Raw genomic sequence first — 26875 nt, 5'->3', positions numbered from 1 at the left:
ATCTGCATTCAGTCTCCTTATCTCTCCTCTTCTTCGTTTTCTCCCTCGATCAAAGGTGCGCTTTCTTTGGGGGCCAAATTGATTTGGACTCCATTTCCCATACCCCCTCCCCCCTCTCTCCAGGTCAGCCCTAATGAAAGGGCCCGGCCGCTTAGAGCGCTGCAGCTGATAAACGGCCCGGCGATCGCCCCTGAGGCGAAGCGACAGGCTCTCGCCGCGCTCGGGGACAGGGAGGAGACGGCGGCTCCCGGGCCGTTCCCGTCGCCCTCGTGTGTTTCGGCGTTTCGGTTTTGGCGCGGCACTCACAGCGACTGCAGGTTCCGCAGGTTCTGCAGGGCCTCGCCGGGGACCTGGCGCAGCTGGTTGTTCTGCAGCATTCTGTACGGCAACACAGAGGGGACAAAAAACACAAGACCGTTAGCACGCTCGCGTGGGGGAAAACGTCACCGTTCTTTCTGTTACTACCGTGATGGTGACCCCCTCAAAATGACATTTTCTACCCTCTGATTCAACCCATATTTCATGAATCAGTCGTGTTGTTGCTTGTGTGCAGCTGGCCTTGGCAATGCCCCCGATTCCTGGCAACTGTTATAGTTTAAGTGTTGTAATATCAAAACCCTGCAAGTGTAAGAGCAAGTGACAGCCGCTAGAACTCAGGTGGAGTGGATAATATACCTCAAGGTGCTCAATCTAGTACCAGTCTGCCACTGCATCACCACAGGCTCATTTTGACCACAGTACAGCCACAGAGGGAAGGAAGGAGGGAGGGACAGAGAGGGAGAGAGAGTGAGTGAGAGAGAGAGAGAGAGAGAGGGAGAGAGAGAGAAAGAAAGAAGGAGAGAGGGAGAGAGAAAGACAGAGACAGAGAGAGAGAGAGTGCGTGAGAGAGAGAGAGAGGGAGAGCGAGAGAGAGTGTGTGTGAGACACAGAGAGAGAGAGAGGGAGAGAGAGAGTGTGTGTGAGACACAGAGAGAGAGAGGGAGAGAGAGTGTGTGTGAGAGAGAGAGAGAGAGGGAGAGCGAGAGAGAGTGTGTGTGAGAGAGACAGAGACAGAGAGAGAGTGTGTGTGAGACAGAGAGAGAGAGAGAGAGAGTGTGAGTGAGACAGAGACAGAGGGAGAGAGAGAGGGAGGAGAGAGAGGCGCGCGGGCTCTGCTCTTCTCTCTCCCGTGCTAGCAGCAGGGCGGCGCGCGCCCGCGTCAGTGCGGTTGCTTCACGGCGTTTGAGGCCGGCTGAGTCAGATGCAGGGCGGGGGGTTAATGTATGGAGACACATCAGTGGAATTCCCCGACCCCCTGCGTCACTCTCATTATGCCAGAGCTTCCTTCTGTCCCCCCGCTAATTGTACTTTTGAGTCCTCCAGCCCCTCTTTAGGGTTTTGTTCTTTAAACAATCCGGTCGTCCGTTATTTCTGCTTCAGCGTCTGCCCCTGGGACTCGCTCGTAAAGCAGTGAGAATGTCTCTGCCCATGAGGGGAATCTACCTCAAACACTGCACATTAAAACACACAGCACTGTCAAAAGAGCCAGGAACATTCTTAATGAACACTGCAGGGAATTACAAAGGAAATGGGGGAAAATATTTTATTAGTCTCTAAAGTGTAAATCTAAAGCATTTTCCCCCTTTTTCTTCGCGAGTCAAGCGTTTTCTCGTATGTGTGCTGACCTGAAGTGGACCCTGCAGTAAACACCATGCATTCGTTTAATGAAATCAAGGTGAACTGAGGGAGTCTAGCGAAGACAACGCAACGGGATGGAATGTGGATGTTGAAACCGACGTGTTCCAGACCGAATGGTGAACATGAATAAGCACGCCGCGGGCCTCGTGCGCGTGTTGATGCTGCACATTTTACAGCTGAGCACAGCGCCCGGATGTGGAGTAAAAGCCTTCCTGACAGCAGTGTGTTGAGGACAGTGGGATGGAGTGAGTAATCTAATCACGAGAGACCCTAAAAATGCATTGGGTTTCAACAATATGCCCCCCCCCCCCCACCCATTTTCAACTGTATTTTTTAAATGTTGACCTGAGCCCTGAGTTTGTGACACAAAGATGAGGTGGGTCTCAACTCGCCACATCCACTGTCACTCACAAACCAAAGGGAGCAAAGTTCTCTCTGGAAAACAATAAAAAAAAAATGAAAAGGAGGGATGATAAAAACTAGGAGGAGGAGTCCTGTACGGGGGGGGGGTAGCAGAATGTGTGCCAATCCCTTCCACATGAATAGCCGAATTATTGTGACAAACGGCATAGCCCTCAAAATCGCTCAATGGCCTCGTGGCTGCACATTGTCTGTCATTTCACAGGGAGTTTAGTTTTACGCAGCGCAATTTCTGCAACGTTTGTTCCGTTCATCACAAACAGGTTTTTATTTACTTTTAATGAGTGCTGTACTGGAAAGCCAGATGTTTCTACATGGGGGGGGGGGGTGATAAATGAAAGCATGCCTGTAGTCCTAACATGTGTACCTAAGTCTGAACCCGGTGTAGGACTGTAAGCGATTACGCTCCCCTCTCCATAGCAGAGAGGCTGCTTTAGTAAAACATGGAGGCCCCAAAACAAACTGTTTATCCATATTTTTTCACCTTAACCAAATTTCTCAGCCATTTCATGGAAGAGTCTCACCGCTAGCCAATTTCTACTATTTATCCTGTCAAATTGATCTATGGAGCCATAATACACTTGAGTAGACATCTTGCACTCAGACTGGAGGGCAGGAGCCGAGTGATCTGATTGGATCCAGAAGCATCAATGTGACCCAACTGAGCTTTAAAAGTTTAAAATCAAATAGAATGAAAGGAAACGACAGTCAGAAACCCTGTATCACACCTCAAAATTTTTTGTGTGCAAAAAAAAAAAAAAAGTTGAGTTCCTCGACTGTGTTTGGATTTGCTCCTTTGATTAAATCCAGCTCTCTGGCCTGAATGTTGGGTGTTTGTACTGTAGGTGAATGGGGAGGGGCGGCGGGGGGGGGTTCACCTGTGTTCTCAATACATGTCTAAACACTCCGAAAACCTGGCCTGGCAAATCTCTATCAATGCGCCGCTGTCCTTGAGCATGTCCACTTAGCACAATCATAGCACTCAGCGAACAAACAGCCGGGGTCCCGCAGCCTGGCACTGACGCGGCCTGCACTCCTGCATGCTGTTTAAGGTCACCCAGCGCCGCACAAGGACAGCTCCTGCCCTTTGCCCACAGCCCCATTATCAGCAGCTGTACAGAAACCCTTCAGTCATTTCCCTCAAGTGGTAATTCTGCTTTCCCAAAGTTTCCCAGAGATTAACCCCCCCCCCCATTTAACACCAATTTGGGTGAAGACGGGCGGCGCGCTTGTTTCCGAAGCCGCAGCTCTCGTTCGACCGTCTGATCTCCGTCCGAGAGCTCTGGAGACGGCGAGGCCCCAAAAAGGCACCTTTTAAAAACGTGAAGGAAAGCGCCTTCATCGCCCCCGCCGCCGGGACTGCGCGACGTGGTGGAAAAAGGAGGGGAGCGGCGTGGAACGATGGCGGACACACTTACAGCACTTTGAGGTTGAAGAGGCCGGAGAACGCCCCTTTGGGGACGTGGGTCAGGTCATTTCCTGCAAGACGCCTGCACAGGGAAGAAGAAGAAGAAGAAGAAGAAGACATATTTCGTCACGTGGAGTTCATTTACCTGGGAGGAGAAGCAAATATGGACCTTTGTCAAAAGGTGCCAGCAGATGACAAGACTGAAAAGCTTTCTCCCAGTCCAGCTTTCATTGGCATTCGTGTTAGATTGCATACATGGAACATGTGCAATATATAACATTAATAAAAATAAAATTTAATAAAAAACCCTGATAGGGCACTGCTGAGTTATCCAGTATTTAATCAGTAAATATCCAGTTGTACACATGGGATAGCACAGTCGCAGGAAGTGTAAATAGGGCTGTCACTAAATAAATGATGTAATACATTGTAAAAGTACCCTTATCCATTCACATATCAATATTTACATATGGATAGTGAGTAAACAACTTCTAATTCATAGATTACAGAACACGTGCAAATGTTCTGACATTAGATTTCATGGGCCCAATCACAGTACCTTTCCACTGAATAGCTTTAAATACTAATGCTCATTAAATATTGCCCGGCGAAAGACCTTAAACGTCAGGGGAGAAAAAAAAAACACACAAATGGTTATAGCAAAATTCACTGTTACATGAGAAAACTTAGGAGGGAAGTTTGTTTGCCCACAAGGACAGTTCACGTTGACATGCCGAACCTGAAGTAATCATTTTTCGAGAAAGCTGGGCAGACGTTAGCATTAGCGTTAGCGTAGACGTGCTCGCAGCAGCGTGTTGGAGAGCAGGGCTGGAAGTGTGCTGGGCTGGACAGGGTGCGGGGGGGAAGGTGGCAAGATGGCACACTACCAAACCCTGAACTGCTGCACCTAAAACCTCAAATGAGTTTCATTGCACGTGTGAGGCTAAAACGCAACCAGTGAGTGATACAGGTCTGAGAGGTACAGCGCTGAGCGGGTAGACGGCACAGAGCAGACCGTCTCTCCCTCTCCTCACCCTCTGCCCCCCCACGGGACGGGACCCCTGAGAGAATGGGCCAGTGAGGAGGGCCGTTTGCTGCTAAATTCTGCACGGCGCCGAGAAAGGGGACAGGGGGAGGTCACCGACCCGCAAACAAGCCCCAGCGTCCCGCACCGCTCTGCCGGAGGAGTGCCGTTTGTGACACCTCCGCGCCGAATATCACCGCACTGCAAGGGGGGGGGGGGCTGCTGACCCGGGGCCTCCTTCACTCAGCGCTTTGGGGAACTGGGCACGGCAGGGCGAGCGGTTGGGACAGTCAGTGTGAAGCTCTGAGTGTCTATGGACAGGGGACACAGTACTGAGCGCTGATGGGGACAGTCTATGTCACCACAGGCCTTCACAGCCACACATATGGCAAATGGCGGCTTCTTATTTTCCCGCCTTTTTTTTCTGCACGGGTCCTCCCACCGTTGACTCTGACAGACAGGCTGTTCTGTCTGGGGACTCTGCAAGAGCTAGAGTAACAATTCTGCTCCAACACTATTAACGCAGACCCTTTCCAAGAAGCGTGTCTCAAAGAGCCGACCAGGTTTGTTTTACTGCGGGTAAGAAATGACAGCTTCCCGACTCCCACTCTGGACAGAGGAAAATAAGTACAGTAATAAAAAAAACGATTATGCGGTTCTGCAGTACTGTGACGGACGGGATCTCACACACACACACACACACACGCACACACGCACACACACACACACACACACACACACACGCTTGGGCGCACTTGTTTCCGCATATGATACAAATTTGGCCTTTTAGACCCGTAGACGTGATGCTTCGCATGTGGACGTCTCTTGAAAGCTGCTCATGCACTATGTGTAAATGTACATTTGGTGAACAGACTTTGATGTAACTCAGCTGGCATTGCGCACACTGGTGGAGTGAAAGGGGATCTGACTTCACCCATATGAAAGGGGTTTTGGCTGCAGACGTTTACAGCAGTGATGTCAGCCGTCAGGTGAAAATGGCCACCATGTGAGATCATCCCCAGTTGTATCTGTGCGGACTTAGCACCGGGACGATATTTCAGTTTTTTTCCTTCTTTATTCCTTTGGAAATGAGTAAATAAAGGAGGTTATTAAATCATGTAATTAGTGGGGCGACTGTAGAGAGTAACTTTGTTAAAGCTGTTCCATATGGGGAACCGCGCGCCCCTAAGTTCAGCACCTGAAACTTTTTAAATGCTGCAGGTTGTAAAAAAGTGAGGGTCGGGGTGTGCGTCTGTGTGGTTCCTTTAGAAAAGAGCAGTGCCTTTGAAACAGTGCATTAGGACCTCAGCTCTTAACTGACTCTCACCTGCTCTGTCACGCGGGGAGCCTGAGCAGCAACCTGCTGATCGTTCACCGCTCGTTTCCCAGCAGCCCCGGGCGGTCCGTTTTTAGGGGTTTTGGCCGTGGCGTCTGAGACCCGCGTCCCGTATAAACGAGGAGGAAGGCGCAGGAGCCCCACTTCAGCTGCCGGAAAAACGAGCGTTCCCCGCGCCTTGGAGGGAAACCGAATATTCCTCACCTCGCCATGCCTCGCGGGCCTCGCGCTCCCGCTCGGCGTAATGTCAGGGGTCCCGGGCCGGCCTTATGTAAGCCCCCCCCCCCCCCCCCCGCCCCGAACGGGGACCAGAATGCCCCGCTGTCCCGTTCGGCAGGACTCGCCACGTTCGACGCAGCCGGGCCGCGGCCTTCCAACAGCTGCCTGGCAACAGTCGCCATGGTGTTTACTCCTGCCCGGCCCTCTCTGGTCGAGCGGGGCTAAAACGTCCCAGGCACGCCGGGGGAAAGAGAAATAAATAGCAGTGTTCTTTTCCATTCATTACGCGCGCGGGACGGCCATAAACATGCGCTTCGCCCGCCCGCTCGCCCGCTCCACATTATTTACATAGTTTGGGAGCAGGAATGCAAGGTTTCTGTCTGCGACTCTGGCGTTAAGGAGTTAGCGACCGCAGCGGGGGGGTTTCTCACAGCCTGGAATTAACCAGCGCGGGCCCCCGCAGGAGGACAGGCCCCCCCCCCCCCCCCCCCAGCGCAGGCCGACACGTCTGATGAGAGCAGCAGAGTGACCCAGAGCTGTAGAGATGTGACAGTGAGGCGTGAAAGCCCTACAGTACGGACAGTATCTCCCGGTAATAGACAGTGACAGAGAGTCTGAGCCACGGCGAGCGCGTGCAGAACTGTACCTGGAGCAGGGCCCAGAGTTATCACATGCTAACGCACAGGCTGCGAGAAGCAGTGCAAATATAAACCATCCCCTCCCGCCTTTCTCTCTATCTGTCACCTCCTCAATCCCTGTCTCTACCCATCCCCTGCAGGCTTTGATTAGAGACCCCCCCCCCCTTTCCCCCCCACTCCCCCCCCTGCATCCAGCACAGTGCCGGCCGACAAGCCCCACTTTCATATCCTGCCTTTCATTCTACGGCTCCCACAAGACGCAGGCAGAGAATGAAGGAAACCAGGTCTAATTTTAACATTTTTACTGCGTCTGGCTCCCTGCCCACCGCGTCAGCGCGTCTGGCCACTGCGCTACGGGGGGGGGGGGGGTTCTGGGTTACTGGTTGCCGTCGGTTTTCAGGTCTCACCCGAGGCTGGAGCACAGCAGTGACAATCCCCGCCCCCCGCCCCTTTTCCTGTAAGCCGGCTCACAGCTGACGTACAGAAGCAGAGAGAGGCCGAGGACGGCGGCAGTTACACAGACCGCCCCGCAGGGGGCGCCGCTCATACTCACAGCTCTTCCAGGAAGTGGAGGTTGGAGAGGGCGCTGGCGGGCAGGAGGGTGAGGTTGTTCATGCTGAGGTCGCTGTGGGGGGGAGAGCAGAGGGGGGGTGGGGGGGAGAGAGAGAGCGTTAACACGACACGCCACAACTGCGCTGTCCAGCTGTTCATTCCACACATGGCGAAAGCCGCGTTTCTGGATAAGGCAGCGGAGGAGGAGGAAAGCCGCGGCCCCCTCGCCCTGCCCCCGGTGACCAGCCGCCATCTCATTGAAACCGTACTCCCCCCTCCCCACCCCCCACCCAAACGATTTCCCCAAGCTCCAATCAGCTGCGCCGGCGAGAGGGCGTGTGCGCGAGGGGGGAGGGGGCGGGGTCACACTGGCCCGAGAGAGGTGTCAGATGCAGATAATAAAGTAAATATGAGGGCGGGTCGCGTCAGGGGTTTGGTCCCCATTTGGAGGGAACGCAGGGATGATGTGAGCGTGTGTGTGTGTGTGTGTGTGTGTGTGTGTGTGTGTGCCGCTACTCGCTGCTCTTTGACCCTTCCAGCTAGTGGCAGGGCTAGCAGCGCCACACACACAACATTTTATTATTACTCTCGCTTGCAAACCTGACATGGAATACATATATTTTATTTGCATTTTAAAAAGTGCCCCCCACCCATCCCCACCCAGTCTGCATCGCTATCTCAGCCACATTGGACATGATTGCTTTTGTGCCTTTGAGATGCAGATTTCCCAGATACTTGTATCCAGAGAGCCTGTTCTTCACCATGACAAAGTCCTTACCAAACTATTAACTTCACAAGCAAGGCGCACTGACGCTCCTCTAGCGTAAACACAAAAACCTGCGTTATTTATACTGGACGACAGCTAAACGAAGCCCATCCTCACAGGCCTACCTGCAGCCTTCAGTGCTTCCTGACATGGCGCAGTTTACTTTTAAACATCAACGGTTGTGTTTCCACTTTATCTAATTATCTTGACGGTTTGAAAGATCACAAATGGCTGCTTTGTGTATTTGTTCTGAACCTCCTTCAGGCGACGGCCAGAGTGTAGTTTTTAAAATTGCATTACTCATTTGGCTTGGAATGCGTTCAAGGCCTTTTGTGTCTCCCGACAGCAGGGGAAAGGCTTACATGACCCAGTTAATAAAATGTGCGCGAAAGGAACGGAACTCAAGTCTTCACCGCGCAAATTCACACCCACTCAATTATCCTGCGATTTCCACGTCCCGTCGCTAAAAAAAGGTAGCTGACAGTCAATTAGCCGGTCATAATTCACACCGTTTATTGGTTTAACGCAGTGGAAGCAGGTGCATGACAGGTTAAATAAGAACAGAGAAATTAAATGAGGAACGATAACATACCCAATCTAGCTAAGTGAGTCAGGGCTGTACTTCTCAGTTGTGATTATCAGACGGTGGAGCGACAAATTTCAGTAGTTTGCCTTCTTCCTTTTTTTTTTTACCCCCCCCCCCCACCGGAAAAATGTCCCCAAATCGCATTAAATACCGGGGCGGGTAACGCGACCCGCACGCCAATCCCGCCGCAGACCGGGGGCTCCTCGCCGCGCTTCCTCCCAGGAAAGGAGCGGGCGGGGCGGGGCGGGGCGGGGCGGGCGAGCCCGGGCCCAGGCCAATCAAATTCCACACAGGGCCGCGTTTAAGGTGATTACATTTAATGCGCTAAAAGGGGGGGTGGGGGGGGGAGAGAGGGGGTGGATGGGGGGGTTGGGGGGGGGTGCACTAATTCCACAGTTCTTCAGTGCCTTTCCCAAGGGTCTAGTGTATCCCTGCTCGTGTTCTCCTAGCGGCAGCTCGCGTTAGCGGTAAGGAGGGCCGCTTCACACGGAGCGCCCCGGCCGCTCCATCAAAGGCACGGCGGCCCGCTCCCGCTCCCGCTCCCGCTCTCTCCCCGAATCCGCCAGCGCCGCGAAGGCACCGCGGAAGACACCGCCGCCCCCACACGGAGAAAGAGCCCAAACAAAGAGCAGCAAACAAAACAAAGGGGGGTTTGTTGCCTGGTAACTCTCGCTGTCTGGTTCGGGGCCGCGGCGATACCTATCAATATTGTCTGCTTTTCTTTGGGGTCCTTGTGAATAGTTCCCCAGCCGGATGGAGCCTCGCTGTCTGTCAGACGCACAATGGGCGAGGAAGGGAGACGCAGTCAGGTGCTTCACCTGCTTTAAAAGAAAAAAAAAGCAAACGCAGGGGCGTAAACAGAGAGAGGGGCCGGAGACGGGGCAGTGAGACGCACACAGCGACGGGGGGGGGGGGAGGGAACGCGCCCTGCGGTTTTTTGGGGGACGTCCTCAGCAAACAACACGACGCGACTACGGGGTCACGCGCTCCAAACGCCCATTACGCACCGCTGCCCGTCCCCTCACCACCGCCAAGATATTTTTTTGCGACGGTGATGAGGATGAAAGCGGAGCCCGCCGCGCGGACCTGGGCCTAATAGCACACGAGTCTGAGCCGAGCCGCTGGGCGCTCCTGTGACACGGCTCCAGCGCCCGCTCCCCGCCCGGGACAACAAAGCGCCCAGAGCGGGCATCGGGTTTCTCTTTGTCCCCGCAGAAGGGCAGCCTGCACCTGCTGGCCCTTTTGCTTTCTTTCTGCGTTGCAACATCTGGCACGTAAACCCCCACACCACCCCCCCACACCCCCCCACGCGCCGGCACAGCCAGGGAGCCAGGCGGCCCGGTTCAGCGCACACAGAGAGGGGGGGGGACGGCGCTGGGCCTTATTGGGCCACAGCCTGGCTGCGGCGGTGGGCCAGCCGCTGATAAGTGTGGCGTTACTCCAGTAAGGCTGCACATCCAGTGCTGAGGAACACAAACACCCCTACAGTCAACACACACACCGCTATAATCAACACACATCCCTATGATCAACACTTGTGCCTGTACAATCAACACACATCCCTATTATCAACACACATCCCTATAATCAACACACGTGCCTGTACAATCAACACACATCCCTATAATCAACACACATGCCTGTACAATTAACACAAATGCCTGTACAATCAACACAAATCTTTGTACAATCAACATTACATGCCGATACAATCAGGCCAAATGTTTATACAACCAACACAAACATCCCTTCCATTAACACAAATGCCCTCACAATAAACACAAGTACCCGCACAAACAACACGAACGCCTCCACAATCAACACAAATACCCCTACAATGAACACAATCACCCATATAAATCAATGAATACGCCCCCACAAACAGCCCAAAAATAACAGTGAAGGTACGGTAAACAGCTAGTACAGAGGAGCATATATTCTGTTCAGAGCCATCACTGTTAAAGTGGGATTTGTGTGGGGAACCCATTTATCAATTTATTCAAAATAATTACTAGAAAGAATTGTATTCCTATATATGTGTGTTTTGTGTGTGTGTGTAAGACTTGCACATTTACATCTATTCTCTACCGCAGACTGTTGACAGTTTTTTGATCCAGTAATGGAATTATAGCAGCCAACTGAAAACATAATTTGAGTCCCTGTGCTGCGTGGTGCACAGGAGAAGAATAACAAATGACTGACTGAATGCATACTGTACGTCTTTTCAGTGTGAGACATTTCCAGCAACGTGCTGCCAACTTAATGGTGCAATAAATTACTCACTTTACAGCTAGTTTGAAAAGACGACTGAAATAAATAAACAAAGCGGGCAGTTTGATTAAGTTTGGAATTGATTTATGAATCATGCGTTACTTCTGGCTCATTATATGCCCCTGTGTTTCAATACGTACTTACATGCGCCTTTCTTGTTTGGATTATAAAATTTAAGCACCCCTACTGTAATTAATGTTCCCATTCTGAACAAAAATTCTTTTCACAAGTCAGTCCAGACAAAAAAAAGTTTTCCATTGCTACAAAAAAAAAAAAAAACACGCACCCCTTCAATGCATTTCCACGCTCGTACCTAAACCAGGCCGTTTGTCCATGTAGTCCGTCAGGCCACATATTCTACGGCTCATTTTGAGCCCTGCGTACAGAACGTTTCCACTCGGAACGCTTTTAATCTGACACGGGGGTTAAATTCCACACACAAGTGTTTTTTTTTTTCTTTTTTTTTTTAAACTGGTATTTTTGCGACGGCAGCCAGCGCCGTGGGGACGGGTTTATTTACCCACCTGCCCCGGCTGTGTCTGAGACGGGCAGGGAGCGCGGCGGCCGAATGAATGAAATTCTTTCTTTCTCTGGCGCGGCACCGGGACTCGCTACGCGCCGCGGTCCTTTCCGAGGGCAGCCGCCGGAGCGTTCCAGAAGCTTCCGGCAGTTTCTTTCGCCCTCGAGAGCGGCGTCCTTCACAGCGAAACCGGCCGTCCTCTTTAGAACTTTAGCTGCTACACGGGTAGGAGATGTGCGCGCAGTGTGCAGTGTGCGTACGCGGAGTGAGTGTGTGTACGCGAATGCTATAACAAAACGTTTATACAGTGTGTGTGTGTGTGTGCTGTTTTTTTTATCAGTTTGGCTAATCTTATTCTGTTTGTGAATGGAAGCCTCAGCGCCGTGTAACCAAGCCTGCTCCCCAGTGTCTGGTGGCCGATCTGATTCGGGGGAGTGCTTTTGAGGGCCTTTTCAGACGGCCCGCTCTCGGCCCGGGGCCAGGCGGCGACTGTAGCAGACTGAACGCAAACAGAGGACCGCTCCGCGCGTCATTGGGCCGGTGGAGCCGTTAGGCCGCCGGCACGGCGCTCCGTCCGCTCGCTCATTTAGCGCGGTCGCTCAGGCGACGGGAGCTGAGCTGTCCAGCGGGCCGGACGCAGGGGCGAAGTGCGCGCAACCGCGCGGCGCGGATAAACCTGTAGTCACCTTTCAGCACAGATATGGGCCACCAAGCGCCAGCAGCGGCAACGCGAATGAGAAGCGGCTTAGCAGCGCGCGTTAGAGCATTAGTCTGTTTCCCATACCCCCTGGTGTTATGGGAACGGGGTCCACCATTTCAGAAATGAGAGGCGAGGCAGCCTGCTTCATGTCATGCCGCATGTGTGCGTTTTCAATCAAAGGCTATTTTAGTGCGTAGAGCAAACACGGGTGACAGAGCGGAGGATGCGGGCGCAGTGAATTCCCAGCATAGCTGTGTGTCCCCCCCCCGGCAGAGAGAGGACACAGATAGGGGAACGGGCCTGTCTTACGTCTGAGCCCCTCCCCACCGCATCGGGCCGTGTGACGGGGGGGGGGGCAGCCTGACGAACACATCCAGCGTTTATGGGAATCTCCGTAAAAACGTCTGAGCACGGCCCGCTTTGAGAGAGGGGGAGAGAGAAAGGGGAGCAACAGAGAGAAAGAGAGAAGGATGACAAGAAAGAAAAAGAGAGAGGGAGAAACAAGGAGGGTGAGAGAGGAAGAAGGAGAAGGAGAGAGAGTGAGAGAGAGGAGAGAGAGAGAAAGACAGAGCAAACATTTAAAGCTCAGAAAATAAAGACATCAAGCCTCTTGAAGCGGACTCCCAGGGGAGGCGGAGAGCAGATTTAAAAGCGGGCCCTGTGGATAAGCTCCCAGGCTTTGTGCCTCACACGTGAAAAGGCCTTCTCTGGACAGCTGCTTCTCCCCGGGATGATTTGCACTCCCACCCCCACCCCACCCCACCCCTCTTAGCTTCCCCAGCCCCCCCCCCATTCCTCCTGCCCCAGCAGAGGCTGAGCCTCCCTGACTGATCTGACCCGTAAGAGATTCTGCAGAGTGGGATCGTGCCTGTGTCGTGTCCCAGAACAGCAGGGGCCGGGCCTGGCCCCTCTCTTTTATATTTATACAGTAAACAGACAGCTCTTTGACAGCTACTGCAGCATTACGGGTGGGGGGAAGAACAATCAATACAGCGTAGTACTGCCACACTTTCCCCTGCAGTAGAGTATCGATACAGCGGCGCCAGGTATCAATAGCTTATCTACACACACACACACATTTTATAAGGCGTGTTATCTTTTTCATTTCGCTGTTGCGTAGTAGGTTAACACTTGACGCGTGATATCGTTCTTCAGTTTGGAGAAGACTGCGCGGTGCCAGCAGTACAGTGAGTGAAAAGAGCTTTACGGTTTAATTTGAGATTACGGTGATGCGTCTCATTTTTTATCCAGAATAATCAGCGGCCCGTGTTTAAGCTCTCCGCTCGACACGGAGGAAAGGAACGCCGGCTAATTTCACCGCTGCTCCAGCGAGGTCCTGTGGCTCCACCTGCACCCTCGTCTGCACGGCAGAAGCCGCCGGGCTGTGGGCGGTTGATAATTAACGCAACAGTAAAGAGGTCAATAGTTAACCGTCGCGGCATGAAGGATGAGTTGACCTGAGGACGGAAGACGTTGTTAACCATCGTTTTTTTCATTAACTTCCTGGTAAAGTAAAAGCAGCTCCACAAGCGTCGCAGTGTTGGGAAAGATCCCCGGGTTTTTCATTTATGTTTGCTCAGCAGGGGTCAGGCATAAATCATTCCGAGACCAGGCCCATGTCATTTATGGCTCTTTCTGGGTATTCTAAGAATTTCTAGGTGTTTTAAGGTAGCTACGTATCCCAGGACAATTACGGAAAGAAACGGCAAATTCTGTGAACGTGTATGTGAGCATCAAACCAGATGGAGACGTTATTCCTATCGGATTACTGGGCACTAAACCAGGGAAAGTGGTTCTACCCTCTTCTGGAGCATCAAAGCAGATGCATTGCTTGTCAGTTCTGGTTTTCTCTGTTCTCCTCTCATGAACAGCCCGGCGTAATTATTCACATCCTGACGCTGCTTTCTGAGCCTGATGACGGCTGGAGATCTTACGCGCGAACGCGTGCAGAGAGAGAGAGACACAGAGGGCGGGGCAGCAGGACTGTCCAAACCATGAGGGCTGAGAAATGAAAAGTCAGAAAACCGCGGGAAACATCGGTGCCGGGGGATGTCCCCCCAAACACCGCCAACCCGACTCCGCCCACCCGTCTCTTTTTCGGCAGCTCGACCGGCGGAAGTCAAAGAGCGCGGCGCTTTTGAGAGGGTCCAGAGGTGCGGCGCTCGGCCCCCCGGGGGAAGAGTAACAAACGTCCCGAGCCGGGGAGCGGCCCATTAGACGTTAATGAGCGACCAGACCTCTCCGCTCGGCTACCTGCGAGAGGGGCGGGGAGGCAAAGGGCGGCCTTTGAGCTGGCCGCGTTGGGCGGGCGGGGTGTCGTGTTTATACGGGTGGGGGGGGGGGTTGGCCGCCAGTCCCTCACACCTCGGCTCTGATAACATTGTGCCGGGGGGGGGGGGGGGGCAATAAATGCACCGGCTTCTCCTGTGGATGATTAACATCTCTGCGTCTGTTTACGCCTAACACCGTGTGAGGACAGGTCACATCAATGAGGCCCGGCACTGAAGGTTAAACTGCCCCCTCCCCTCCTCTCCCATCCCTTCCCCTCCCCTCCTCATCCCCCCCCACCCTCCTGTTGTCTTAAAGGGAGGATGAGTGTGGAGAAGTGAGTGTAGAGTGGAAATTCCAGTGTTGTGGAGAGTGCTTGTTGTAGCTCCGGGAGAGAATTTCTCATAAGTGCAGTGTTACCACTCAACAGGCATTTTTATACTTAGCTCTGACTCTCACACTGCCTTTCTCAGAGCTCGAAGTGGACTTATAACAGAATCTCACTCCTGGAATATTTGGCTATTTGCTGCTCTGTAACAAGGGAAACTCCAGCAAATAAAATGTCATCTACAGTCCTAAAATATCTCAAAACGGGTCACTTTTGCTCTTACACTTTTTTCACAGAAAAGGGTGGTTTTACTTTGTTTTACACTGAATGCCTCAAATTAATTGTCGATTAAAATGGGGGAAATGACTCGCAGACCTTCTTGCTCTGATTTCCAAGGATCGTCTGCCTTTTCTTTGAAAGGAACACCAACCAAATCTGCACCATCTGAAAGGCCCAGGGGAACCATAATCTTTCAATGCCAACATTAAGGCATTAGCATAAATCTCCGTTATGGCCACCCCCCCCCCCCCCCCGGGCCTACGTGAGATCTATTTTTACCCAGGAGCTCTCTTTCAGGGCAAAAAGGAAGAAAACATTTGTCAGGATTTTGTTTTTGCACTTTCTTTCAGATAAGGCCATCTTGAAAGAAATACTGTGATTGCGCTAGATTAGAGGAAAAGGCATTGCCTCACATGTGGGGGACACACAGGGAGTCGGAGTCGGCCTATCGTTTTTCAACGTCTCTCCCTCAGACAACAGAGACGTAGTGTGTTTTTTTTTTTTTTATGCGTAGCTACACCAGTGGGAAACAAAAAAACATCAAACAGCAGCAGCCCTGCTTTATTAAGTAATGAACTCCACGGCATGCCTCTCCTGATCCACACGCAGCAGCGAAGGCCGCTGTGCCTGATTACTCCGTGTGTGCGACCCGCGTGTGCGAGCTGATTGCAATCTCATTTTGAAAAACAGGAATTTTTGGACAAGTACCGCAGATACAAAAAAAAAAGAAGGAAAAAAAACAGCAAAAAATGTTGACACTGATTGGAGTCCTATTGAATGTGCCATGTAGGCTGTGCAAACAGGAAGAACAGTGCGATGACTGTGGAAGCAGAAGAAAAAACCACAATCAAAACACGACACAATGAAACCGTGATTTCACATTGTCCTGCTTCCCAGCGCTAACAGAAACGGCTGCATGAAGCTGCGAAGGTCAGCTCCCCGGAAAAGCATCGTTTAGCCCCGCATGGCCACAGCCATGTTAACAAGTCACCCCTGTGTGAAAGCAGCTTTGCTTTTACGAGCCCACTGATATGTGTTTGACGAGGCCGTTCGCTGAAGTTGACGGCAGTGTCTCCACGCTAGCTGCTCCAAAGCCAAGGGACTGCTTTGACAATATAATGAATGTTAAATGCGGGACGTTTGGAGTCATCGCTCGCTTGTTCCTTCATGTTTTCACTAATAAATGAGCGGTGACTGTGAAAGACCCATCCCACGGTGCACATTTAACTTCCGGAGCGATCCCCCCATACCGTCGGCACAGCGCCCTGCCCCACACCGGTCCTGGAGAATATGCTCCGTTTGGGTACCATGGCGATCATCGGCACTGCCAAGTGAGCCCCTCGCCTACAGCCTGTGGGGGACGGATGTGTATGTGGCTGTAGGATCGCTCACAGACAGCAGGTTTCGGTCTGCAGGTCAGGGCATCCCTATGTATGATCCAAGATTAGCCGATCTTAAGCCACTCCCCAAGCAATGGTGCGCTACGTGAGTAAATGGTACGAAACGTTTGCTTCGCATTTTCTTTTGATCGTGTTACAGTCTGGTTCTCCGTCTGCACTTTAATCCAGCACTCTGTGCGCTATGCTGTAAGAGGAATGAGGCAGGAGTAGGGTTGTGATTGGAGAGAGTAGTTCTTCCATAATGCCACTTCAACAGACTTTCACATTGGTAGGAGTGATGTCTGTGTGTGTGTGTGCGTGGTGTGTGTGTGTGTGTTCACGTGCGTGCACACGTGAGAGTGTGTGTGTGTGTGTGTGCATAGGTTCACATACACACAGGCGCACAACGAGGTCCGGAAAAAGCAGACCAAAAAATGCATTAGTGCGATAGTGAACTCTGCCACGGGGAACAATGGAAACAATGGGGCTGCACCTCAGCCAGAGCCTCCTCCTCACAGACACGCAGGCCCCCTCTCACCTGCAGGGTCAGGATGTGGGGAGCGGGCACGGTCACTGAGGCCTGCGGCGGCTCACCGCGTTTCATCAGCACTCTAGTGTGCGGAGGCCATCGCCCCCCCCCCCCCCACCCAACCCCACCCCCCTTCACGAGCTCATTCGTAAGCTGTCAAGCATTTGTCACTAAGAGGCCACTACCCGAAGAAGCATTAATGAAGGAGGCTGCCGTTTGTTTGAAGAGGCTGCCACCCCCCCCCCCCCCACCCCAATGATAGGTGCCCTCGTTAAGGACTGTGCTACTGAATGGGTCGATCCCCCCCCCATACTTCCAGCTTTCACTTGAATGAGTGAAAGCTGCTGACAATTCCGCGGCAGCTGCAAAAACACTTTTTAATTATCTCGTCCCGAGGAATTTCGCAATTAAGGCCGGGTTTGTTTTTGTTACAGTGGAAAATCCTTCATCTTCTCTCTCCCCACCTCCTCAGAATGCACTTAAAAGAGTTTGATAATGAAGCGAAATGATTTTGACGCCCGCATGAAAATAGCGCCCGTGTAAAAAAGAAAAAAAAAGAAGAGGGCAGCGGCGTTCCGAGCTCCTAAAGTTAAAGTGCGTTAGCGCGGCCTGGCCGATGGGCCATTCCGGAGTGCCGGGGAGCTGCTCCGGAATTCTTGAAACAGTTGTGTTCAGTTCTCAGAGCCAGGGAACAAAGGCCGATTGGCACATTCTGTTGCATTCAGTTTCCCTTCAGGAAGAAAAAAAAACCCCAAAAAAACCGGGAGGAGGGGTGCACCCCATTCTATAGACACGCGCTTCACAATTCCCCCTTCTGAGGCAACCAGCCAAAGGCTGGAGAAGGACAAAAAACCTGAAAAAGTGGGGCTACCGTGGAGATCTTTTAAACTTCACTCAAAATCCCCTTTCAGTCACACATTGAGCCTTTGAGTAATTAAATGACATTTGTGAACCACCGGTAAATCTCGCAAACTGTTTCATCAATTCACCTAGTGTCCCCGAGCGTCCATGTAGTTCATTAATCATTAAATAATACTGCTAAATTTTTTTCTTTTTCTCCAAAGAAGCCCCCAGCCCCCCCAACTCCCCAAAAATCCAAGCCCCCTCCGCTTCTCTCCCCCCCCCCCTTCTTTCTTCAGACTGTAGATAATGGGCCGGGATTTAAAAGCTCCATTCAGCGCTGAGGGCCTTAGCATTCACCTTGTGTACACAGCCATTTCACCACTGCCATTCAGGGCCCCGGTGATTTCGGCGCTGGCGTTTGTGCTCCCGAACAAGACGGGTCGCCACAAAGGCCCGGCGGAGGGGCACTTCCCCCGGTGAGACACGCCGGCCCCGGGGCCGGGGCCATTTGTCATGCCAGGCAGCGAACCCTTCAAACGCCGGGCACTCGCGCTGACGTCCTCACAGCCTCCCCTCCTGGCCGACTTAAAAGCGCGCGGGAGAGAAAGAGCGAGAGGGAGAGAAAAGGGCAAAATAAAGGTGCATTTCCCCCCCAACCGCCAATTAAAGGCCCTGGCAGGGGAACAGAGGGGAGGCCTGAATGGCGGCCCTGACAAATGACGCCGTATATGTGTATATGTGTATATGTGTATATACCCCCCCCCCCCCACGCCCCCCGCCCCCCGCCCCCACGCCTGTCAAACCGCCGGCTCGGTTTAAACACAAACCCCCCAGCGCCTCCGGACGGCTCGTCACTGCGAGACACCCCAAAGAGAGCGGAGGTTCCCGTCCCGTGGGCCGGTTTCGGGGGCAGATAAAGGCTCTCTCTCTCCCCCCGGGTGTGCGGAGCTGAGTGCCGCCCGGCTGCACACGCCGATGCGGAATGTCGAGGGCCAGTGAGGTTTGCGAAGACGCGCTCGGAGCCCAATATTTCTTTCTTCTCTTTTTTTTTGGATTCATTTTATGTTTTTCCTCACTCCGTGTTGCTCACAGCTGTTATTATAATGCATCTATGATATAAGATCTAGACTTCTGAATTATTTTCTTCAGTATATGTAAATTATCAGAGAGGAAGGGCTGTCTTTTCACCAGTTACTGTTATATCCAGGTATTCACGGTTTAAGATAATATCCTTTACTTCAGACAGCAGAATAACTGTGCTTCTGCAGTCTGTAGTTATTTCCAGTAAAGCTTGCTCATATATCATTCGATAAAGAATGATACAGTGTCCCTAGAGCATGTTATATTAGCACATGTAGGATAAATGCACAGTTTACTTGGACTAGTTTAGCACTTTTCCCAATGCGCTATAAAAGACAGGACTGCGTCATTACAATCAGTATAGTGGTACGATTTGGATTCATAAACAAGTGATTTGTGAGTGCCTAATGCACAAAAACCTATTAGCAATGACCCAGCAATCCGTTACTGTAGTGCACAGAGAAATCAAGGCACAGTGTTAGCGCGGTGAACTGCACTCTGTTCTGTGCGTACGTTCTGAGTGAGGCACACGCGGGTCACACGAGGGCCCATGGGGGCTCTGTAGAGCTGGACGGGTCGGGTCAGAACGGTGCCAAAACCACGTGCCAAACCTCAGGCTTCCACCCCCCCCCCCTCCCCCACCCCCAGGGGCTCGGGCTGCGATGACATCATGGCCCGGAACGTGTCGCTGGGACGCTGGGGTGCTGGGCGGGCGGGGGGGGAGTGCGGGATCCGCTTACCCCATGGCTCGGAGGCACCCGTCCTGACGCCGGATACTCGTGCCACTTAGACAGTATCGGAGCGTCCCGCCAGCCACCGGCCCGGCACAGCGCACCCCCCCCCGGGCCGCAGCTCCAAATTGCATCCAGACGGCCCGGTAACATCCGAACGCTGATTTCACATGCACAAATCTTTACGGACATCGTCTTCGGCGTCTCAGGGGGGAAAAGCAAATTGTCGTGACACACGGCCTGAGCTCGGAATTCCTCTGAATTAGCTGCCGGCCCGGGACATTCTGCCCAGAGCCTCTCTGCACTCGCTCTGAGTCCATGCCCACTTCTGTCTTTATCATCATCACAGGAAGCAGAAACAAAGTACGGTTTGTATTTTCAAGAAAAACGTTGTACTTACACGCCACGTAGCATCGCAGAAAAGCACACTCACTTCCACGTAAACGCTTCGGTTGTTTGTGCATCGCTCAGGTCGGGTACAAAATTGCACCTCATTATAAAGACAAAGAGAGAATGACATGGCCTGTAAGTACAGCTCCCAGCCTCAGTAAAACGTTCTGTCCCTCAGCCCTCATAACTCCTTAAGCCTCCTGCTGTATGGAGGTGGCGTAAGGAGCACCACTCACTGTGGCCGGAGCTGGACTGCACAGGGGCAGGCTGATTAAAATGTGCCGCGCAGGGCTGCAGTAGAGCGGCGGGCCCGGCCCGGGACGCCGGGCAGCGCTGACCGCGGCGAGACGCACGCTCGTGTAATTGCATTAGGCGCAGAGCGCAAACAGGTCCGTGTGCCGCTGGGGGGTTTTAATGAACCCAAAATAAAGCTCTTTGGGCCGCGGGCCTGGGACCCCCACTGCGTGACACAGGTCAGGGGCACAAAGCCGGCTGAATGCACCTTTTTGTACAGAGGGGGATTTGGACCGCCGAGAGCAGACCTGCGGATTACACCGCCCCGGTGGAGCACGCCAATCACAGCCACGGGCCCCGGGGGGGCGGGAGCGCCCTCCTCAAACCTGCCCCGCCCCCTTTCCGTCACGCGCATTGCATCACACTCGCCCCCGCGCCTCACGTACACCGCACACGCTCCACACGTCACGTACACCCCGCGTATCGACTTACACACCCGCCGAACCGGCCTGTTTCATTACCCTGCTCCGCGCTCAGCGCTCAGCGCAAGCCTGTAGTCCTGAGCCTTCAGCAATGGAAACTATTTTAGAATGCGGCCGTGACTGAGCTTGTGATGGCGCGTCTGTACGGCTGCCGGGCCGTGGGGTTTCAGAAGGATGCAGCGTAGCACCGACCAAACAAGGCTCCCTACTTGTCCGCACACAGAGTCGCAGTTCACAGAGGTTCCTCATTCACAATTAGAATGGATTCTACATAAGTGGTCCTGTCATGTCCAGGTGATGTGGTGCCTGTGCCTGCGGTGTGTGATGCTGACCCTGGGTCCAGTAAGAGGTCAGTAGTGTTCAGTAAGGAGAGGGAGGTGAGTGGTGCTCAGTAAGGAGAGGGAGGTCAGAAATGCTCAGTTAGGAGAGGGAGATGAGTGGTGTTCAGTAATGAGAAAGTGGTCAGTGGTGTTCAGTAAGGACAGGGAGGTGAGTGGTGTTCAGTAAGGAGAGAGTGGTCAGTGGTGTTCAGTAAGGAGAGAGTGGTCAGTGGTGTTCAGTAAGGAGAGAGTGGTCAGTGGTGTTCAGTAAGGAGACAGTGGTCAGTGGTGTTCAGTAAGGACAGGGAGGTGAGTGGTGTTCAGTAAGGAGAGAGTGATCAGAGGTGTTCTCGTAGGTGTGACTACCCAACACCTCTCCAGTAAACAGCTTTCTGTGAATGGACCACTGTGTCCTACATACAGTTTTATTTTTCTCCAGATCAGTTTCTGCATAACTGACCGCAGGAATTTTTTAATAATAGTTTTTATTGGGGGGAAAGTAATTACTCCAGGCGAAAAGGAGAACCGTACATCATTCTGAATACTGAGCAAAGCTGTTTCATTACGTCTTGGTGGATGTATTTAATTAATCCCGTTTTATTCCAGCAAACGTTACTGTACGGTGGTTTGCAGGCAGGCACGCATGTTGCTCTAAAGAGCCACGCGCATCGCGCAGCTATCAGCCGCCACGCCTGTATGTGAGGTGAGCTCCGCTTCCCCACCTGCAGTGCCTGTGTAAGGTGCTAAGCACCGAGCCCGGCTGAGAAACACAGAGGAGCGTTCTCCAGCCCTGCATCTGGCGCACTTCTTCTCTCAAACGCAGCTTCAAATACATCTTCCCTTCCACAGCTCACCCCATTAACCTCTCTGATGAACGCCGCTCTACGTACCCTCTGTGACCGGAGGCGTTGATATTAGCAGCCCCTGGCCGCGTTCCTCTCTCTCTCGTTCCTGGAGCACGCCAGGCAGATAAAAGCGCTTTTTTGGCCTCCTGATCGCGATGGCGGACCACAATCCGTCTCCGGCGAGACTCACGCCGGACTTAACGAAAGGTTAAAAAAAATAAAACGGTGACTCGATTCTCCTTCAGAGCACAGGAGCGCTCATTTGGGAAATCCTCCAGCGTGTTCCCCCGTGGAAGGAGCCGGAACGCCGGGCCGCGGAAAAAACGAATTCCGCTAATTAACGAGCGCGGCGGCCTTTCATCGGCCTCGCCAACTTTAAAATCCACTTCCTAAAAAACGCCAGTGAACGTTAGAACAAGAGACAAGTATCCCCTTCAGAACCAAGTCTGTCTGTTCTGCAAGGGGGGGCACAGACCGTCGTCCACCGATACCCAGCCGCGATTAATTTGCGCCGGCCGCCATGTTTAAAGCGGGCGCGTTAATAATAACCAGAGGCGACGGCAGCCGTCCGCGAGTCAGAGCTGAAGCGGTGCGGGGCCCGAGACCCTCGCGCCCCAGGTCTGCGGCGTGGCCCCCCCCGGCCCCTTTGGAGGTGTATCACTTTGTGTTTTCAGTTTGGGAAAAGCCCAGCTCACCGTTACCGCCGAGGACCCCGGAACGGAAATGAGGGGGTCCACACGCCCCCCGCCCAAATAAACCATGTGTGGTCCTCACCCTGGCTGCCGACAGGCCGCTTCCCTGGACCGCAAAACACTTTTAAAAAAAGAGGCCAATTTTGAGCAAATAGAAAGGCTCTGTTCTCATTGGTGAGCTGGCGGGAAGGCGGCGCGGCGTTTCAAAGTCGTCCCAGGCGCGCGTGCGAAAACAGGCCTTTTATTAGAGCGCTTTAATAAGGACCGAGCGTCCTGAGAGGCTGTGGGGTCCTGTGGGGAAAAACCAACAGCAGCGCGGCGGCGGCGGTGTGGGCCCGGCGCGTAGACACCACACAGGGCCGCCGGTAACACGCCTGGAATGCGCTTACGGAATAACAACATTATTATTAACTGTCAAATAAAATGAAACGCAGCGGGAGGGGCCGAGGCCTGTGAATAATGCGCTACTTCACCGGCTAGCGCTAATCCCGCCGCTCACGGCCGCCCCAGTGTGAGACCGGGAAACCACAGGGGCGAGAACACGGCCGACCCCGGGCCCAGCGTCTAAAAACCTCAGCATTACATTTCACTCCTGATTGAAACGGGGTGCCGAACAGCGCCGATCACCGCGATGTGCCCTAGCTGTTATCGGCCACTCTCCCGCTGCACTGGGCGAGGGGCGGTGATGGAAGGGGACGGGGCCCTGCACCGGGGCTCCGCCCCCGACTCCTCCCACCTCGCCCCCCTATCCACTGACTGGGCCTTTCGCACCCCCCCTCCCCTTCGTCGGCTACTCTCCGACTGCTTTTGTCCAGGAAGGGGGCGGGGCTGTGCACCGGGGCTCCGCCCCCAACTCCTCCCACCTCGCTCCCCTATCCACTGACTGGGCCGTTCCCACCCCCCCCTCCCCTCCCCGTCGGCGGCGCCCTATAGCCGCTCGCTGGCCGCAGCTCCAGGAATCCGCACTATTTCCTCATGGAAATCCCGCGGATTCCGCTGGCCGGAGCGGGCCGGGGGGAAGAGCTAGTGCCCTTCCTCCTGACCTCTTCTGCTTCTGCGAGCTTCGCCCCGGCCCGATATCCTGAGCCCGAGCTGCCACATTCCTCACGGCACATGTGGACGCAATAACGAAACCCCCACCCCACCCAAAAAACTCAAATCAAACTCGGTGAGACACACTGCATTACAGCTGACGACAAAGATGGAGAAGGCAAGGAGAAATCAGTGAACTGGAGTTTAATGGATATTAATCAGGAGCTCAGCATTTCCTCTGACGTGTGTAATAACCTCCTTTCATCTCTTTGGCTTGTGCGTGTCCCGCACACTAGAGCGGCTGTCATCCTACTAATTGTGTTAAACAAAGTGCAGTACCATAGAATAAAAAATGATGATCGCTGAAGATATTATTATAAAGTACTTTGTTCTGCATTAAAACTGCCTGGCTATTCTCAACTTCATGCAGGCTGTAGTTGATTCTTATACAGTTAATTTACCTATAATTCTGCTGTGCGTCAATAAAAATGAGCCAATGATCAAACAGTACTGTTTTATAATTAACTTATTATTGGTTAAAAAAAATGCTTTGAACTGCATTAAAAATGACTTTCAATAAAAACCTTTTTTCAGCTTCAGAGTTTTCAGCTAGCCACAAAAAACATACTCGTAAATAACAGCATTTAACTTTTCATTAAATAACAATCTACTTGAATACATTAAAAAAAAAAAAGATATGTGTATGTAGATCGCGCTGTCGTTTGAATTTTATGCATATGGGCAGGCCGTTTTTTCATCTGAAAGCAGGAAAATTAATCTGGCAGCGCAAACCCTGAGCGACAAAAGAGAGCGGAGAGCAGGCAGAGGTAATTTATGCTTACGCAAACACTCTGCTGCTTACTGTAACGGACCCTGTGAGGGACAGTGCACCACCTGCTGTGAGAATGTTCTCCACCAGCCTCCATTTCACTCTCTCTCTTCTGTCCTTTCCGCCGTACGTTTTCAGCGTTGAAAAGAAGAAAAAAATAAATTACCCATCACTTTTTAATCCGCCACTTTTACTTCTTCTTCTTCTTCTTCTTCTTCTTCTCGCGGCGACCCTAAACCATTTCATTCCAACAATACTTTGATGCACTAAATACTTTTTCATGCCCAGCCAATCCATTCTTTTCTCTGCTTTCACTCTCTATAGCCTATTTAGGCAACATGAAAGCATTAGGGTGCTAATTACTTTAGCCCTGCCTATAGTAAAATTAGTTTATCTTCCACATCAAAGCAAATGAGGCGGACCATGGCCGATTCAAACGGGACCCTAAAATCACCGCACTTTAAATTCAGGCCCCCTTCTTTTTTTTCTTTCCGGGGAAGAAATAGGGCCTGTGTCAAAAAATGTGGCTATTTCCCACGGTCCCATCGCACTTTGTCGGCCGGGACAATGGCGCTCACACAGACAGCGCGGTTCTTTAGTTCACCCATTGTGTGAGGAGGAGAGGCGGCTCGAACCTCACAGAGCCCTCCGCAAAAACACCTACATCTGCACTCCTCCCTCTGAGCGCCTGCCCGGCTAGTCTCTCTGCTAACTTTAAATGCTGCGCTTCCTTTCAAATGTTTTTAATATGAGAGGGTTTAAGGAGTGTGTGTGTGTGTGTGTGTCACTGTGTGTGCCTGTGTGCGTGTGTGTTTGTGTCACTGTGTGTTAGTGTGTGTGTGCCTGTGTGTGTGTGTCTGTGTGTGTGTCTCTGTATGTGTGTGCGTGTGTTTGTGTCACTGTGTGTGTGTGTGTCACTGTGTGTGCCTGTGTGCGTGTGTTTGTGTCACTGTGTGTTAGTGTGTGTGTGCCTGCGTGTGTGCGTGCGTTTGTGTGTGTGTCTCTGTATGTGTGTGTGTGTGTGTCACTGTGTGTGTGTGTGTGTGTGTGTGTGTGTGCGCGCGTGCATGTGCATACGTATGTGTGTGCATGTGTGCCTGTGTGTGCGTGTGTGTGAACATGTGCAATTTGTTTCTGTCACTTGCATGAGGACATTGGCCAAAGAGGTGTGGCAACAAGCGAAAGCGGGACATTTGTCATTAAATGAGAAAAACCATTCAGCCCAAGTAGGTAAGATGCTGCGGAATTCCTTGGCATAGAGGAGAGGTCCAAAGGTAGAGTGTTCAAATACTTTCAAACTGGATTATAATTAACAGACGAGACGGTCTGTACAGTCTACTGACGTTTGTAAATGAAACCCAAATATACCACGACTCTGATCCTCACTGCTAGCACTGTGCTGGCTCTGGCGCTCAGCTAGCGTACTGCAGAGTGAAAAGAGCTAGTGACTGGCTCCTAAACCGACGTTGCAGGTACACACGGCAAATTCCAGCAGAAAAGAAAAACTCGGAGAAACATATTATAGGAATGGACAGTGCCGTGGAGCAACCTGATGTGCATAAACATATGTAAATGTTCTGGTGCACACAGGGGTGGTTTTTAGTGCTTTGAGTGACTAGCTGTGGTGCTGTAATGAACGGCTCGCTCATTAATATGGAATCTGAGCATCGAGTGCGAGCGTGACGTCTTAATCGCGTGTAGCGTGCACTTCCTCCGCGGGCGCGGTCCGACGCACACAGCGCCCTGTTCCCCCCCCCCCCCGCCTGTCAGTCAACAGGTGGCAGGGAAGGACCGCCTCCACCACAGGACCAAAGAGAGAGAAACAGCAGCGAAGGGAGAAGGGCAGTGGGACTGGGGGGCACGGGGGCGGTGAGGTCCAGAGCACAGCGCAGGGAGGCGATAAGCACGGAGGGGACGAGGGGGGAGACGGAAAACCGCAGCCGAGCCGGGACCAGGACCGGGGCCCGCGGATGCAGCCAGGCCTCCCAGCCCCTGAGCTCCAGCCCGCCCCGGCAAGAGTAAAATGGTGGCCTTCTTTTGCTCAGCCCAGCCACACAAAACATCTATTGAGCCCTGCCTTTTATTGACCAGGGCTGGGCCCGGCTGACTTTTCACAAGCCAGTCCGGTGGGGCGGGGGTGGGAGGGGTGGGGTGGGGTGGGGTGTGTGGGGGGGGGGGCAGCAGCACAATGAAACTGCAACATTTCACACCGACTGTGGGAGCCCAACCCCCCTCCCCCCCCCCACACCCCACCCCTCGGTGAGGCTGTTAATTAGACTGGGAAGAAAGCAGCCCTGCCTGGTCTCCCTTTCACTAATTATACATCGCTCACTGGAGCCCACCACAACAAAAATAAATCTAAAGGAAAGACAAATATATCTGGTCCGCCATGCCGGTGCTTTGGCTGGGGGCCGATTTACGCTCCTTTTCGACTGATCCGGGGCCCGTCCCGAAGCCGCGCTGAAAAGGGCTCCCCAAAAGCCCCTTTTCCAGTATC

The 26875-nt window shown here is 52.7% G+C and overlaps 1 protein-coding gene across 2 annotated transcripts in view; it reads right to left on the bottom strand.

Annotated features, from left to right (window-relative positions):
- LOC118218661 (leucine-rich repeat-containing G-protein coupled receptor 5-like) overlaps window positions 1-26875 on the bottom strand; it is a 54930-nt gene that overhangs the window by 21778 nt on the left and 6277 nt on the right. For both annotated transcript variants that reach the window (XM_035401239.1, XM_035401240.1), the window contains exons 2-4: window positions 7276-7347; window positions 3516-3587; window positions 307-378 (exon numbers count right to left, since the gene is read on the bottom strand). In XM_035401239.1, the coding sequence (XP_035257130.1) occupies window positions 307-378; window positions 3516-3587; window positions 7276-7347 (216 nt within the window). The remainder of the gene's footprint in view (window positions 1-306; window positions 379-3515; window positions 3588-7275; window positions 7348-26875) is intronic.

This window comes from Anguilla anguilla, chromosome 19 (genome assembly GCF_013347855.1).
Source record: "Anguilla anguilla isolate fAngAng1 chromosome 19, fAngAng1.pri, whole genome shotgun sequence".
NCBI lineage: Eukaryota > Metazoa > Chordata > Actinopteri > Anguilliformes > Anguillidae > Anguilla > Anguilla anguilla.
This window is presented reverse-complemented; position numbering and strand designations above follow the sequence as displayed.